The 15,407-nt window shown below is 44.5% G+C and overlaps 1 protein-coding gene across 2 annotated transcripts in view; it reads left to right on the forward strand.

Annotated features, from left to right (window-relative positions):
- LOC118389902 (alpha-tectorin) overlaps positions 1-3,208 on the forward strand; it is a 47,704-nt gene extending 44,496 nt beyond the window's left edge. For both annotated transcript variants that reach the window (XM_035779864.2, XM_052529693.1), the window contains one exon: positions 823-3,208. In XM_035779864.2, coding sequence (XP_035635757.1) covers positions 823-926 — 104 coding nt within the window. In that variant the 3' untranslated portion in view covers positions 927-3,208. The remainder of the gene's footprint in view (positions 1-822) is intronic.
- The last annotated feature ends 12,199 nt before the right edge of the window (positions 3,209-15,407 follow it).

Consider the following 15,407-nt stretch of genomic DNA (forward strand, 5'->3'; position numbering starts at 1 on the left):
ATGTCACTGTCTATTTTTAAGTAATACCTGGTCATTTCAGTACCGTAAAGTAAGTGCTACCAAAACATTATGTTTACGTCCAAAGGCACTGGGGTTCTCTTCTTTCTCATCTGACCAGGGGTGAAAGTACGGGACCTCCTATGTGTGCACATGCTTAATCATAGAATTACATTTAGAATCCCTATTACTTCAGTAGGATCTCTGTGGGCCTAGTCGTAAAGATTTATAATTTACCTTTTGAAATGTATTACATTTTATTGTGGCATAATCACAACCAGTCTTGATGTTTTTAGTCACTTCAAAGAAGCTCCTTTACTAGGCTACCCATACACGTTCATCCACTAGAAACATATTTCCAGCCTCCAAGCAGTGGTGAATGGAAAGAGACATCTGTTCCTCAAACACCACAAAGTGTAATGACATTTTGTCATTAGGCCAGAATTTATGTATCCACTACTGTCCGTGTGCGTCTTGGTGTCGGCAATTCATCTCTTCCTTGGCAAAATTTCAGTGTTCTCGTCTAACCACATTGCATGTTAGGGCGTAGGCTATACCAACTGTTTACTTGTCCATTCACTCATTTTTCATGCCTCTGACATGCGGTAGCCTAATGATAAATAGTGGTGTAATAGCCTCCAGTTTTCTTGACATTTGGTTTTAGTTATTGTGATAGCCTCATGTTTTACCAGTATGGCGTACCCCCACTATTTATTTTGCTGCGACGCCGTACCGGACCGCCTTACTTTCACCCCTGCATCTGACCCTTTATTCTGTCCTTCATAAGACATCCTTCTTCATTTATTTTTTATTCCCTCCATCCAGCTGTCAGCTCCAGCGTTGACCTACGACCCCTCGTTCTCCCTCTGGCCCTTAGCACGGTGGTCTCCGTGCTCCATGCTCACTCACACACTTTTCTCTTCTCCTAACACTGGGAGGACAGTTAGAGAGAGAGAGACAGATAAAAAGAGAAGAGGAGAGCAATGTAACACGAAATAACAGCAAAATATAGAACAGGCATCTACAGTTTCTGCTCACGGTCACAGAGACATCCACAGCAACCAATCACAGAGACAAGAAGCCCTTCCCTCTGGATGGACTTGACAACAGCAACAACTCACAAGGCCCTGGATCACAACAACAACAACAAGGCCCTGGATCACAACAACAACAACTCGCAAGGCCTTGGATCACAAAAACAACAACCACAAGGCCCTGGATCACAACAACAACTCACAAGGCCCTGGATCACAACAACAACAACAACTCACAAGGCCCGGGATCACATTAACAACAACTCACAAGGCCCTGGATCACAATGAAAAAAGCCCCCCTAAAGAATATTTTTACTCACATAAACTTTAGCTAGACACAAGAAAGTCAGTATATTTCATTTAAAAAACAGCTTAGTGAGTTAGTATTAGATAAAGCGTATTTTTATGAAAGGTGAGGGCATAGTTTGCCCTACATTTATCTTTGATGGCAAAGCTTGGTTTCCAAAATGATTAAAAAATATATTTTATTATTATCATCATTATCATTATTTATGTGTAAAGTCTAAGGCTGTGTATGTGAATTGATTAATTTTTCCCCACTCAACCCCTTATCCCCAACTCTGAAAATATTGAATGAGTCTCAATAACATACAATGTGCTGGTAGATGTGCCTTGACTACCAAAGGGTTTGGTCATGTCACACTGCCATTCTATGTGCCTACTCATGTGCCAGCCTCAATCAGAAACAGTTCTAAAATAATTTGTATGTTCAAAATGATACTCCTAGAAACATTTGATTGAAAAATAATGAATATTGTGAAAGTTAAATTACTTCTCAAAATGTTTTTTTTTTGTGCACAACATACATTTTGTAAAAACCAATGCAGGTCCAGTTCTCCAGACCAGTTCTCCAAAAAAGCAATGTGACCTGTGTCAAAATACACCCACCTAGGCTACTGTTATCAGCATGTGAAATAAGCAATGTTTTTGTACAATGACACAGAAAGAAGCTCATCCCACTCCATATAGCTAGCAATAACCATTTATGTTAGAAAATATTGGAGTATCTCATAACATTTTCATTATGTACAAATGTATACTGAACAAAAATATAAATGTAACCTGTAAAGTGTTGGTCCCATGTTTCATGAGCTGAAATAAAATATCCCAGAAATGTTCCATACGCACAAAAAGCTTATTTCTTTCCAATGTTGTTCACAAATATGTTTACATTCCTGTTACTGATCTTTCCTCCTTTGCCAAGATAATCCATCCACCTGACAGGTGTTGCATATCAAGAAGCTGATTAAACATCATTACACATGTGGACAATAAAAGGCCACTCTAAAATGTGCATTTTTTTCATACAACACAATGTCACAGATGTCTCAAGTTTTGAGGGAGCATGTGATTGGCACGCTGACTGCGTACAGTAGATGTCCAACAGAGGTGTTGCCAGTGAATTTAATGTTCATTTCTCTACCATAAGCTGCCTCCAATGTCGTTTTAGAGAATTTGGCAGTACATCCAACCGGCCTCACAACCGCAGACCACGTCTATGGCGTTGTGTGATCGAGCAGTTTGCTGATGTCAATGTTATGAACAGAGTGCCCCATGGTGGGGTTAGGGTATGGGCAGGTATAAGCTATGGACAACGAACAAAATTTACATTTTATCAACGGCAATTGGAATGCACAGCGATCGATACCGTGATGAGATCCTGAGGCCCATTGTTGTGCCATTCATCCGTTGCCATCACCTCATGTTTCAACATGATAATGTTGCAAGGATCTGTACACAATTTCTGGAAGCTGAAAGTGTCCCAGTTCTTCCATGGCCTGCATACTCACCAGACCTTTCACCCATTGAGCTTGTTTGAGATGCTCTGGATCAACGTATAAGACAGTGTGTTCCAGTTCACGCCAATGTCCAGCTACTTCGCACAGCCATTGAAGAGGAGTGGGACACCATTCCACAGGCCACAATCAACAGCCTGATCAACTCACGCTGCATGAGGCAAATGGTGGTCACACCAGATACTGACTGTTTTTCTGATCCTCGCACCTACTTTATTTATTTATTAAGGTATTTGTGACAAACAGCTGCATAGCTGTATTCCCAGTCACGCGAAATCCATAGATTAAGCCTAATGATTTTATTATAATTTACTAATTTGCTTATATGAACTGTAACTCAATAAAATATTTTTAATTGTTTCGTGTTGCATTTATATTTTTGTTTAGTATACATATTGTTGGTACAGGCTTTTTTGTTGTGATATTGTATGAATTTCAATTGGCATTTCAATATTGAGTTTGCACAATTAATTGACCAAAAAGGCAGCAAGAGGAGGCAATTATCCCATTTTAGAAAAGCTATAATAACATTTCAAGAATAAACTGAACAGCTCTCATAATTGAGCATTGTGTCTGTTTTGTCTCTTCAAAAGTTCCACATAAAGCCTACATGCATTCATGCCTTAATGATTTTATAAAACCATACACTTAATTAATATGCTAAACGTAGGCTATGTGAAAGAGCTACAAATGTTAACATGCTTACTGTTAATTTGGGGTTGTATAGTTGTGCAATAAATAGGCGCGAATTTGGACTATAGACGAGCGTTTGCATGGGTATCCCGTCACCAAGGCGACCGCGTGATACCGGGTCTAAAATACTTTAAAAACGAAAGTAGACCTAGCTACTGTACATGCATGCAATATACACAGCTTAAGGATACGGCAACTTTAAAGCTATCTTGATGGAAGGTGGAATATGTTATATATAATGTGCAGATATAGATAAGGGCAAAATAAATATTGGTTTGACATCGACGCAGAAGCTACAGTTGCTTTTTGGACACTGCAGAAAAGTGAAGACTTCGAAGGTGCGAGAGAACCTACTTTATGTAGTCTACTGTACACTAATAGCTCATTGCAATGATGTAACTGGCTAAGCGTAAATCTAACGTTGGTTACCGACTGTCTTTAAGCCCGGTTCCATGTAAAAGAGCATGGGTGGACAAGACTACTGATGCTAAGATACTGTAACGACCCTGGGTTTGCGCTCTTTGAAAGGAGGGAGAAGTGTTTGCGCACGAGCATGGTGTCAGAAGTGATCGGACCTCGCATCCACGACAGTGCGTGTGCTTGGCCGGTGAGCGCGTTCCTGTAAGACGTACAGCCGCAAGCTAGCGCGAGGACGCGCTCTTTGAACGGAGGGAGAAGTATAACGACCCTGGGTTTGCGCTCTTTGAAAGGAGGGAGTAGTGCTTTTGCGGTCCAGTCGATAGCGCGCCGGACCTCGGGTTCAGAAGGTCGAGGTTTCGAGACCTGCTCCCTGCTGTTTCATTACAATACTTTTTAACCCCCTCTAATGTATTGCACCTACTAGGCCAGCGGTCTTCCCAACCTGCAGACTATGTTTATAGCAACTACATAACTACAGCAACAGGGGTTTGTTTGAGTTGATTTTGATTTATGCATTAACAAAAAGGGACAATTAGGGGGCCTGCGTCTTGTGACCATAGCGTACGTGTAGGTATGTACGGCAGGACCAAATCGGAAAGATAGGTAGGAGCAAGCCCATGTAATGCTTTGTAGGTTAAAAAAAAAGCAGTCCTTGCCTTAACAGGAAGCAGGTGTAGGGAGGCTAGCACTGGAGTAATATGATCACATTTTTTGGTTCAAGTCAAGATTCTAGCAGCCGTATTTAGCACTAACTGAAGTTTATTTAGTGCTTTATCCGGGTAGCCGGAAAGTAGAGCATTGCAGTAGTCTAACCTTGAAGTAACAAAAGCATAGATTGATTTTTCTGCATCATTTTTGGACAGAAAGTTTCTGATTTTTGCAATGTTACATAGATGGAAAAAAACGTCCTTGAAACAGCCTTGATATGTTTGTCAAAATACAGATCAGGGTCCAGAGTAACGCCGAGGACCTTCACAGTTTTATTTGAGACAACTGTACAGCCATCAAGATGAATTGTCAGATTCAACAGAAGATCTCTTTGTTTTTTGGGACCTAGAACAAGCATCTCTGTTTTGTCCGAGTTTAAAAGTTGAAAGTTTGCAGCCATCCACTTCCTTATGTATGAAACACAGGCTTCTAGCGAGGGCAATTTTGGAGCTTCACCATGTTTCATTGAAATGTACAGCTATGTCCCATCCACATAGCAGTGAAAGTTAACATTATGTTTTCGAATGACATCCCCAAGAGGTAAAATATATAGTGAAAACAATAGTGGTCCTAAAACGGAACCTTGAGTATCACCGAAATTTACAGTTGATTTGTCAGAGGACGAACCATTCACAGAGACAAACTGATATCTTTCTGACAGATAAGATCTAAACCAGGCCAAAAGAATGTGGTGATCGATGGTATCAAAAGCAGCACTAAGGTCTAGGTGCACGAGGACAGATGCAGAGCCTCGGTCTGACGCCATTAAAAGGTTATTTACCACCTTCACAAATGCCGTCTCAGTGCTATGATGGGGTCTAAAACCAGACTGCGCAACAGCTTTTTCGAAAATGTTTGAGAGGAATGGAAGATTCGATATAGGCCGACAGTTTTTTATATTTTCTGGGTCAACGTTTGGCTTTTTCAAGAGAGGCTTTATTACTGCCACTTTTAGTGAGTTTGGTACACATCCGTTCTTTTATACACACAGTCTTCTATTAATGAATTCTTCTTTACCTCAGTCTCATTCCAAACGTCATAAATTGTTGGTTATCTGTACGAACCCAGTCTAGACTATGAATCATCCATACACCAATTGCCTTAAACATTTATTTACTAACTAAATAATCACAGAAATACATAACAAACAGTAGATATTGGTTACTAACAATGATAGGGGAGATCCCCTACTGGGCTAAACCGATATGACGACCTGCTATACAAAGAAAAGGGGTTGTGGAGCGAGAAAGACAGACAAAATGGATCACTACACGCAGTGGATAATTATATTCATTGAAATGCTAATCCTTTGCACATGAACGCTCGCTCATTTGGGAATAATTGCAATCAATATATTTACGCCCCTATTGTCGCTATTGGAATTGTGGTCCGTTTGCTGGAGAGTCAGTTCATCAGAGATTCTCTGGTTACTCAAGGTGGTAGCTCTGTCGGCGGCTCCCGATAGTGTCTGTTGTAAAGAATATGTCAGGCGTTCATTGATCTTAGAGTAGATGTTTTGGTGGTTTTCCTTTGTTTACATAATTTCTAGCTGAAGTCTAGTAATTAGTATCTAAGATTTGCTCTTATTCTTTAGGGATCGATAGTTTGAGTTTGAGTTTATTTTATTTTTACAGGGACAGTGCACAGTAATCAACGTTTCAGTAAAAGTGACGGTTTTAGCCAGCCGGCTAATTTTCAACCGCAGTCCCTGGGCAGGTTATTAAAAACAATGACAAAATAGACAATAGCAACATAGGACAAGCAAGACATAGCATACAGACAGAGCAACATAGGACAAGCAAGACATAGCATACAGACAGAGCAACATAGGACAAGCAAGATGTAGCATACAGACAGAGCAACATAGGACAAGCAAGACGTAGCATACAGGCAGAGCAACATAGCACACACAAGATGTAGCATACAGACAGAGCAACATAGGACAAGCAAGATGTAGCATACAGACAGAGCAACATAGGACAAGCAAGATGTAGCATACAGACATAGCAACACAGAACAAAAAGCAGAAAGACAAAATTCATAAAAGCAACAAAGTGTTTCCACACATACATTTACATGTAAGTAATTTACATTTACATTTAAGTCATTTAGCAGACGCTCTTATCCAGAGCGACTTACAAATTGGTGCATTCACCTTATGACATCCAGTGGAACAGCCACTTTACAATAGTGCATCTAAATCTTTTAAGGGGGGGGGGGGTGAGAAGGATTAATTTATCCTATCCTAGGTATTCCTTAAAGAGGTGGGGTTTCAGGTGTCTCCGGAAGGTGGTGATTGACTCCGATGTCCTGGCGTCGTGAGGGAGTTTGTTCCACCATTGGGGTGCCAGAGCAGCGAACAGTTTTGACTGGGCTGAGCGGGAACTGTACTTCCTCAGTGGTAGGGAGGCGAGCAGGCCAGAGGTGGATGAACGCAGTGCCCTTGTTTGGGTGTAGGGCCTGATCAGAGCCTGGAGGTACTGAGGTGCCGTTCCCCTCACAGCTCCGTAGGCAAGCACCATGGTCTTGTAGCGGATGCGAGCTTCAACTGGAAGCCAGTGGAGAGAGCGGAGGAGCGGGGTGACGTGAGAGAACTTGGGAAGGTTGAACACCAGACGGGCTGCGGCGTTCTGGATGAGTTGTAGGGGTTTAATGGCACAGGCTGATTTGGATCAAGAAGGTCATTCTGAGAGAGATAGCGGTAGAGCTGGCCAAGGACGGCACGCTCAAGAGTTTTGGAGAGAAAAGAAAGAAGGGATACTGGTCTGTAGTTGTTGACATCGGAGGGATCGAGTGTAGGTTTTTTCAGAAGGGGTGCAACTCTCGCTCTCTTGAAGACGGAAGGGACGTAGCCAGCGGTCAGGGATGAGTTGATGAGCGAGGTGAGGTAAGGGAGAAGGTCTCCGGAAATGGTCTGGAGAAGAGAGGAGGGGATAGGGTCAAGCGGGCAGGTTGTTGGGCGGCCGGCCGTCACAAGATGTGAGATTTCATCTGGAGAGAGAGGGGAGAAAGAGGTCAGAGCACAGGGTAGGGCAGTGTGAGCAGAACCAGCGGTGTCGTTTGACTTAGCAAACGAGGATCGGATGTCGTCGACCTTCTTTTCAAAATGGTTGACGAAGTCATATGCAGAGAGGGAGGAGGGGGGGGAGGGGGAGGAGGATTCAGGAGGGAGGAGAAGGTGGCAAAGAGCTTCCTAGGGTTAGAGGCAGATGCTTGGAATTTAGAGTGGTAGAAAGTGGCTTTAGCAGCAGAGACAGAGGAGGAAAATGTAGAGAGGAGGGAGTGAAAGGATGCCAGGTCCGCAGGGAGGCGAGTTTTCCTCCATTTCCGCTCGGCTGCCCGGAACCCTGTTCTGTGAGCTCGCAATGAGTCGTCGAGCCACGGAGCGGGAGGGGAGGACCGAGCCGGCCTGGAGGATAGGGGACATAGAGAGTCAAAAGGATGCAGAAAGGGAGGAGAGGAGGGTTGAGGAGGCAGAATCAGGAGATAGGTTGGAGAAGGTTTGAGCAGAGGGAAGAGATGATAGGATGGAAGAGGAGAGAGTAGCGGGAGAGAGAGAGCGAAGGTTGGGACAGCGCGATACCATCCGAGTAGGGGCAGTGTGGGAAGTGTTGGATGAGAGCGAGAGGGCAAAGGATACAAGGTAGTGGTCGGAGACTTGGAGGGGAGTTGCAATGAGGTTAGTGGAAGAACAGCATCTAGTAAAGATGAGGTTGAGCGTATTGCCTGCCTTGTGAGTAGGGGGGAGGTGAAAGGGTGAGGTCAAAAGAGGAGAGGAGTGGAAAGAAGGAGGCAGAGAGGAATGAGTCAAAGGTAGACGTGGGGAGGTTAAAGTCGCCCAGAACTGTGAGAGGTGAGCCGTCCTCAGGAAAGGAGCTTATCAAGGCATCAAGCTCATTGATGAACTCTCTGAGGGGACCTGGAGGGCGATAAATGATAAGGATGTTAAGCTTGAAAGGGCTGGTAACTGTGACAGCATGGAATTCAAAGGAGGCGATAGACAGATGGGTAAGGGGAGAAAGAGAGAATGACCACTTGGGAGAGATGAGGATCCCGGTGCCACCACCCCGCTGACCAGAAGCTCTCGGGGTGTGCGAGAACACGTGGGCGGACGAAGAGAGAGCAGTAGGAGTAGCAGTGTTATCTGTGGTGATCCATGTTTCCGTCAGTGCCAAGAAGTCGAGGGACTGGAGGGAGGCATAGGCTGAGATGAACTCTGCCTTGTTGGCCGCAGATCGGCAGTTCCAGAGGCCACCGGAGACCTGGAACTCCACGTGGGTCGTGCGCGCTGGGACCACCAGATTAGGGTGGCCGCGGCTACGCGGTGTGGAGCGTTTGTATGGTCTGTGCAGAGAGGAGAGAACAGGGATAGACAGACACATAGTTGACAGGCTACAGAAGAGGCTACGCTAATGCAAGGAGATTGGAATGACAAGTGGACTACACGTCTCGAATGTTCAGAAAGTTAAGCTTACGTAGCAAGAATCTTATTGACTAAAATGATTAAAATGATACCACACCTCACAAGCTACAACAGATAACATGGAAAGCGCCAACACACAGCTAGGGATTATGTTCACAAATCTGATTGACCTTTAGCCATGTCTTCAAGCATTTTGTGAAAGTGTGATATGCGGTGCAGTTATGTGTGTCTGATGGCAGTGTATTCCAGACATGGGAAGCTCTCACAGAGAAAACGGATTTACTAAAGGTGCTTTTCCTTAAGGGAACTATACAGTCACTTCTCATGGCAGACCTTGTGGATCTGCTGCCATATGTTTGGATTTTCTGTTGAACAAAAATATTGACTGGAGGGGGAGCCAGTCCATTTAGGATCTTGAATACAATACATGCTTCGGTGTATTGCACAAGATTTTCCCAACTCAGGAGCTCATGCTTTCTGAGGATGTAACAGTGATGATGGCTATTGGACTTCCTATCTAGCACTTTGAGAGCCTGTTTGTAGAGAGACTGAATAGGTTTTAATGTTGTACAGCAAGCGTGGGCCCAACTAGTCAAGCAGTATGTTAAGTGAGGGAGTATCATAGATTTGAAATACAGTTTTGCTACCTCTGTAGTCAAACAATTTCGAATAAATCGGAAATTAGCTAGGTTGAATTTGGTTATTTGAATGACCTTTTTCACATGCTTTTTAAAAGAGAGGTTGGAATCAAGTATGATGCCAAGGTACTTAAAATCAGATACCACCTGGAGCTTGTCCCCTGACACATAGACATCTGGCTCAGTAGCATCTGTTGCCCTCTTTGTGAAGAACATGCAAACAGTTTTTTTCACATTGAGATGCAAACACGAGTCACTGAGTCACTTTGTAACCTGGACCATTACAGTAGTGAGGTCTTGTGCAGCTTGTTGTTTGCTCTTTGCGTGCACATATATCACTGTATCATCTGCATACATTTTAACTTCAGACCCAGTACAGACAGAAGGCAGATCATTAATGTACAGGCTGAACAGGAGGGGCCCCAGTATTGACCCTTGGGGCACACCCACATCATAGCTAAGAGTGGGCGACAGCTCATTGGTCACTCTGACACACTGAGTTCTGCCTTCAAGGTATGATTTCATCCATCTCAAGACATCAGGGGAAAAGTTGAACTTGGACAATTTTGTGATGAGAATCTCATGGTTAACAGTATCAAAAGCCTTCCTTAGGTCCAGAAACACAGCCTCAACAATGCCCCCTTTGTCCATCTTGGACTTCACATTTTCCAGAAGAAAGCAGTTGGCCGTATCTGTGGAGTGTTTCGCTCTGAAGCCAAACTGCATGGAGTGTAATGTGAAGGTGCTGTTGTTGAGGTGGGCAATCAGTTGTTCAGCTACACACTTTTCAACAACCTTTGACACCACAGGTAGTATGCTAATGAGCCTGTAGTTACTCACATCAGCAGAGTCGGCCTGATTTAAAGATGGCCGTTATTATGGCCGACTTCCATACCCTTGGAAACACCCCGAGACCAATAGATGTGTTGGTGACCTTAGTAATGGGGCCAATGAGTGACTCTTTGTAGTTTTTAAGAAAGGTAGAGTCCAGCCCAAACACATCTTTGGATTTAGAGTTCTTTGGTGAGCTTATCACCTTGTTCACATTTGACTCAGAAACCTCCCCTATGATGAAGACAGGTTGAGCATAATTTACTAGCACTGAGCCCAAGAAACCAGTGGAGGGGTTCTGTGTCAGTACCCTGACAGAGTCAATAAAGTAGGAATTGAAGGCTATTGCTATTTCGACTGCATCCTGTGTTAGATTGTTATTCAACATGATTTCTAGTCTTTTTGCAGTGTTACTATGGTCTTTCCCTGTTAACTTTTTTAGATTCTCCCAGATCAGTTTAGAATTTCCCTTTGCTTTTTAACCAATTATGTTAATAAAAAGGTTTGCCTTGGCCTGTCTGATTTCTTTCATCACCTTATTTCTCAACATGGTAAACCTACGTCTGTCATGCTCTAATTTGGACAGTACCCCCCCCCCCCAAAAGGTGCGGACTCTGGACGCAAACCTGACACTATAGGGGAGGGTCCGAGTGGGCATCTATCTTGGTGGCGGCTCCGGTGCGGGACGCCTACCCCGCTCCACCTCTGGCTCCCCCCACTTTGGTGGCGCCTCTGGTGCGGGGACCCTCGTTGTCTACTCCGGAATGGGGACCCTCTCAGCAGGCCCCTGACTGGGGACGCTTGCCGCAGGCCCCGGACTGGGGACCCTCGCCGCAGGCTTCGGACTGGGGACCCTCGCCGCAGGCCCCGGACTGGGGACCCTCGTCGCAGGCCTCGGACTGGGAACTGTCGCTGGAGGCCCCGGACTGGGGACCCTCACCGCAGGCCCCGGACTGGAGACCGTCGCTGGAGGCTCCGGACTGTGGACCGTCGCTGGAGTCCCCGGACTGGAGACCGTCACTGGAGGCTCCGAACCTGGGACTGTCACTGGAGGCTCCGGACCGGGGACCGTCGCTGGAGGCTCCGGACTGCGGATCGACGCTGGAGGCTTCGGGCCATGGATCGTCACTGGAGGCTTCCTACGTGGAGCCGGAACAGGTCTCACTGGACTGAGGAGACGTACTGGAAGCCTGGTGTGTGGAGCTGCCACAGGGCTTACCAGGCTGGGGAGACATACTGGAGGCCTGGTACGTGGAATCGGAACAGGTCTCACCGGACTGGGGAGATGCACTGGAAGCCTGGTGTGTGGAGCAGGCAAAGTACCTCCCCCCAAAGGTGCGGACCCCGGACGCAAACCTGACACTATAGGGGAGGGTCCGGGTGGGCATCTATCTTTGTGGCATAACACAGTGCCTGACCAGTACCATGCTCCCCACAGTAAGCACGGGGAGTTGGCTCAGGTCTAAACCCTGACTCCGCCAATCTCCCCGTGTGCCACCCCCTCCCCCCAAACCTTTTTTGGTTTAGGGCTTCCGTGCTAGCCGTGACCCTGTGTAACGCTGGGCCCCTTTACCAGCTGCCTCCGCCTTCCTCGCTGCTTCCACGGCAGGCGATCCTTTCCAGCCAGGATCTCCTCCCATGTCTAGGATCCCTTTCCTTCCAGCCTGTCTTCCCATGTCCATTTTGTCTGCTCCTCCCGGCCACGCCGCTTGGTCTGTTTGTGGTGGGTAGTTCTGTCACGATCGCTGTCATCGTGGAAATGACCGGACCAAGGTGCAGCATGGTGAGCGTACATTTCTTTTGTTGATAAAAGAAAAATTCAGTCTCTCGATGTGCAAAACTGATAGAGACATACTCCAAGCGACTTACAGCTGTAATCGCAGCAAAAGGTGGCGCTACAAAGTATTAACTTAAGGGGGCTGAATAATTTTGCACGCCCAATTTTTCAGTTTTTGATTTGTTAAAAAAGTTTGAAATATCCAATAAATGTCGTTCCACTTCATGATTGTGTCCCACTTGTAGTTGATTCTTCACAAAAAAATACAGTTTTATATCTTTGTTTGAAGCCTGAAATGTGGCAAAAGGTCGCAAAGTTCAAGGGGGCCGAATACTTTCGCAAGGCACTGTACATTTTTTGGTACCCTTCCCCAGATCTGTGCCTCGACACTCCTGTCTCGGAGCTCTACGGACAATTCCTTTGACCTCATGGCTTGGTCATTGCTCCGACATGCACTGTCAACTGTGGGAACTTATATAGATAGGTTTATGCCTTTCCAAATCATGTCCAATCAATTGAATTTACCACAAGTGGAGTCCAGGTTGTAGATCTCAAGGATGATCAATGGTAACGGGATACACCTGAGCTCAATTTCGAGTCATACATTTACAAACATTTAAAAAAAAAATCTTTGTCATTATGGGGTCTTGTGTGTAGATTGATGAGGAAAAACATTTATTTAATACATTTCAGAATACGTAACAAAATATGGAAAAAGTTTTTCTGAATACTTTCCGAAGGCATTGTAAATACATCATACTCTGAGAGCCAATCTGTAGTTGATTCATAGTGCCTTTAAAGTGGCACAACAGATAAAGGTAATGATAGCAATACGACTTGGATGTTCCGTGGTGGCATAGGGTGTTAGCTATGCTTGCCATGCCTCTTGGCCCTCAAGACAGGGCTGGTGGTGAAAGCAAACACAAGGACACTGAGTTGAAATAATTAGGTATTTATGCAATTCTCACTGTACACCACGAGATAGCAACCTTCCCTATGTACAGCAGAGGGCAGCAAATTATTATTTTATACAGTGGCAGGTTCTCCTCAGGATATTTGAACAAGATGGTGCTGCTGAGTATGGCATTTTTGAACACCTGTAAATGCCATTTCCTGCAATCTAGAGCAAAAAAAAACTCTATTAGGTGTGGTTTCTGGCCTTGAATAATAACAAATAAAGTACAATTTCATAGTTTACATAGTGGTGCAGCCAGTCCACAAAGTGGCGCAGCTCCCATCTTACATTCTTTGGGGAGAACCCTGAGTCGTACCAAAGTAGTAGAGACTAAAGGGCGCTGAACAACTTCAACCCTTCACACAAAACGTCCATTGACACCAATGTATGATATCCACCAAACTTTGAGTTATGTGCAATTGCGCATGTCTCTCAAGTTAGGATTCAACCCTGTATTGTAAGGATCTAGGCAGGTTTTAATGACTGTTCGGCCCCACATTTTGAATCTCCCGAAAATAGTTAGTCAACTGTGAGGAAATTACATTTTTATTCACCTCACTGACCTCAATTGTAAATGTCCATGAAAGACTGGAATGATATGCAAAACAGAATGCAAAGCTGCCATTACATTTCTGATCACAAAATGTTCTGACCACATTATTATTCACATTATTACCTACTATACAGAGGACTTAGAAAACCCTCACTGTATTAAAGAACTGCATTCAAATCACCTTTGATAGATGTTATTTAAATGTAACATTCTAGGTGAGACAGGGTGTGCTCTTTCACCCCAACCCTCTCTCTCTCTCTCTCTCAGATATGAAGTGATTTGTGTTGACTGTTGATATACCACTGTTTTGAATATTCTGGCCTGGCTTTGCCTTACATAAGCGTGTGTGACCTGGGGAGGGGCCACTACTTCAGAATGACAACATGACTGAGAAATATAGACTGTAGACATTCAGCCTCTGCCATAGTCATGGTAGATTGTATTTATACAGGGTTTTATACAGCCTTTTCATGGGTTAAGTGGAGGGAGTTCACTGTGTCCTTTATGTCCCAAGTAGGTAAGTTTACTTGGTTTCAAAGCATTTTTTTTATTGTAAGGGAAGACTAGCCTCATTCACAGTGACATTCACAACAACATGTTAGCCTATTCCACCTGGTTGTATTTTCATCAAGTGACATTGAGCTACTATGAGCTGAATTTAATGTATGAGTTTATCTTGATGGAGAAGTTAATTAATGGTTGTTTGGATATGGGGGGATGTAGTCGTAAAATATAGGTGGATAAACCCTGAGCACTGTGGGTCAATAGGTGGGTAAACCCTAAATGTATAAAAACTCTATAAAGAACCCTATTCACAAAATAAGGTGTGTCTACCCCCTCTACATCAATTGTTATTGGGTGTTTGTTGTTTGTAATCATTCCAGATGAGCATATGTATGACTATTAATCCATATCTTCCTAGTGGCCAATGTGAGTCATCTAGCCTGATCTAATGTTGTGCTGTCTTGTTTGGTTTCCGGGGTGATGATACCTTACCTAGTAGAAGTACAACAGGATTCCCAGGTAGGGCTTTTCCCACAGAGGCTTCCCTGGAATTATGTGAATGTCTTGTAATGTATACTAAGATGTGCTTGTGTGTACATCACTATTATTGTGTGTGTGTGTGTGTGTGTGTGTGTGTGTGTGTGTGTGTGTGTGTGTGTGTGTGTGTGTGTGTGTGTGTGTGTGTGTGTGTGTGTGTGTGTGTGTGTGTGTGTGTGTGTGTGTGTGTGTGTGTGTGTGTGTGTGTGTGTGTGTGTGTGTGTGTGTGTGTGTGTGTGTGTGTGTGTGTGTGTGTGTGTGTGTGTGTGTGTGTGTGTGTGTGTGTGTGTGTGTGTGTGTGTGTGTGTGTGTGTGTGTGTGTGTGTGTGTGTGTGTGTGTGTGTGTGTGTGTGTGTGTGTGTGTGTGTGTGTGTGTGTGTGTGTGTGTGTGTGTGTGTGTGTGTGTGTGTGTGTGTGTGTGTGTGTGTGTGTGTGTGTGTGTGTGTGTGTGTGTGTGTGTGTGTGTGTGTGTGTGTGTGTGTGTGTGTGTGTGTGTGTGTGTGTGTGTGTGTGTGTGTGT

Source organism: Oncorhynchus keta, chromosome 11 (genome assembly GCF_023373465.1).
Source record: "Oncorhynchus keta strain PuntledgeMale-10-30-2019 chromosome 11, Oket_V2, whole genome shotgun sequence".
In the NCBI taxonomy this organism is placed as follows: Eukaryota; Metazoa; Chordata; class Actinopteri; order Salmoniformes; family Salmonidae; genus Oncorhynchus; species Oncorhynchus keta.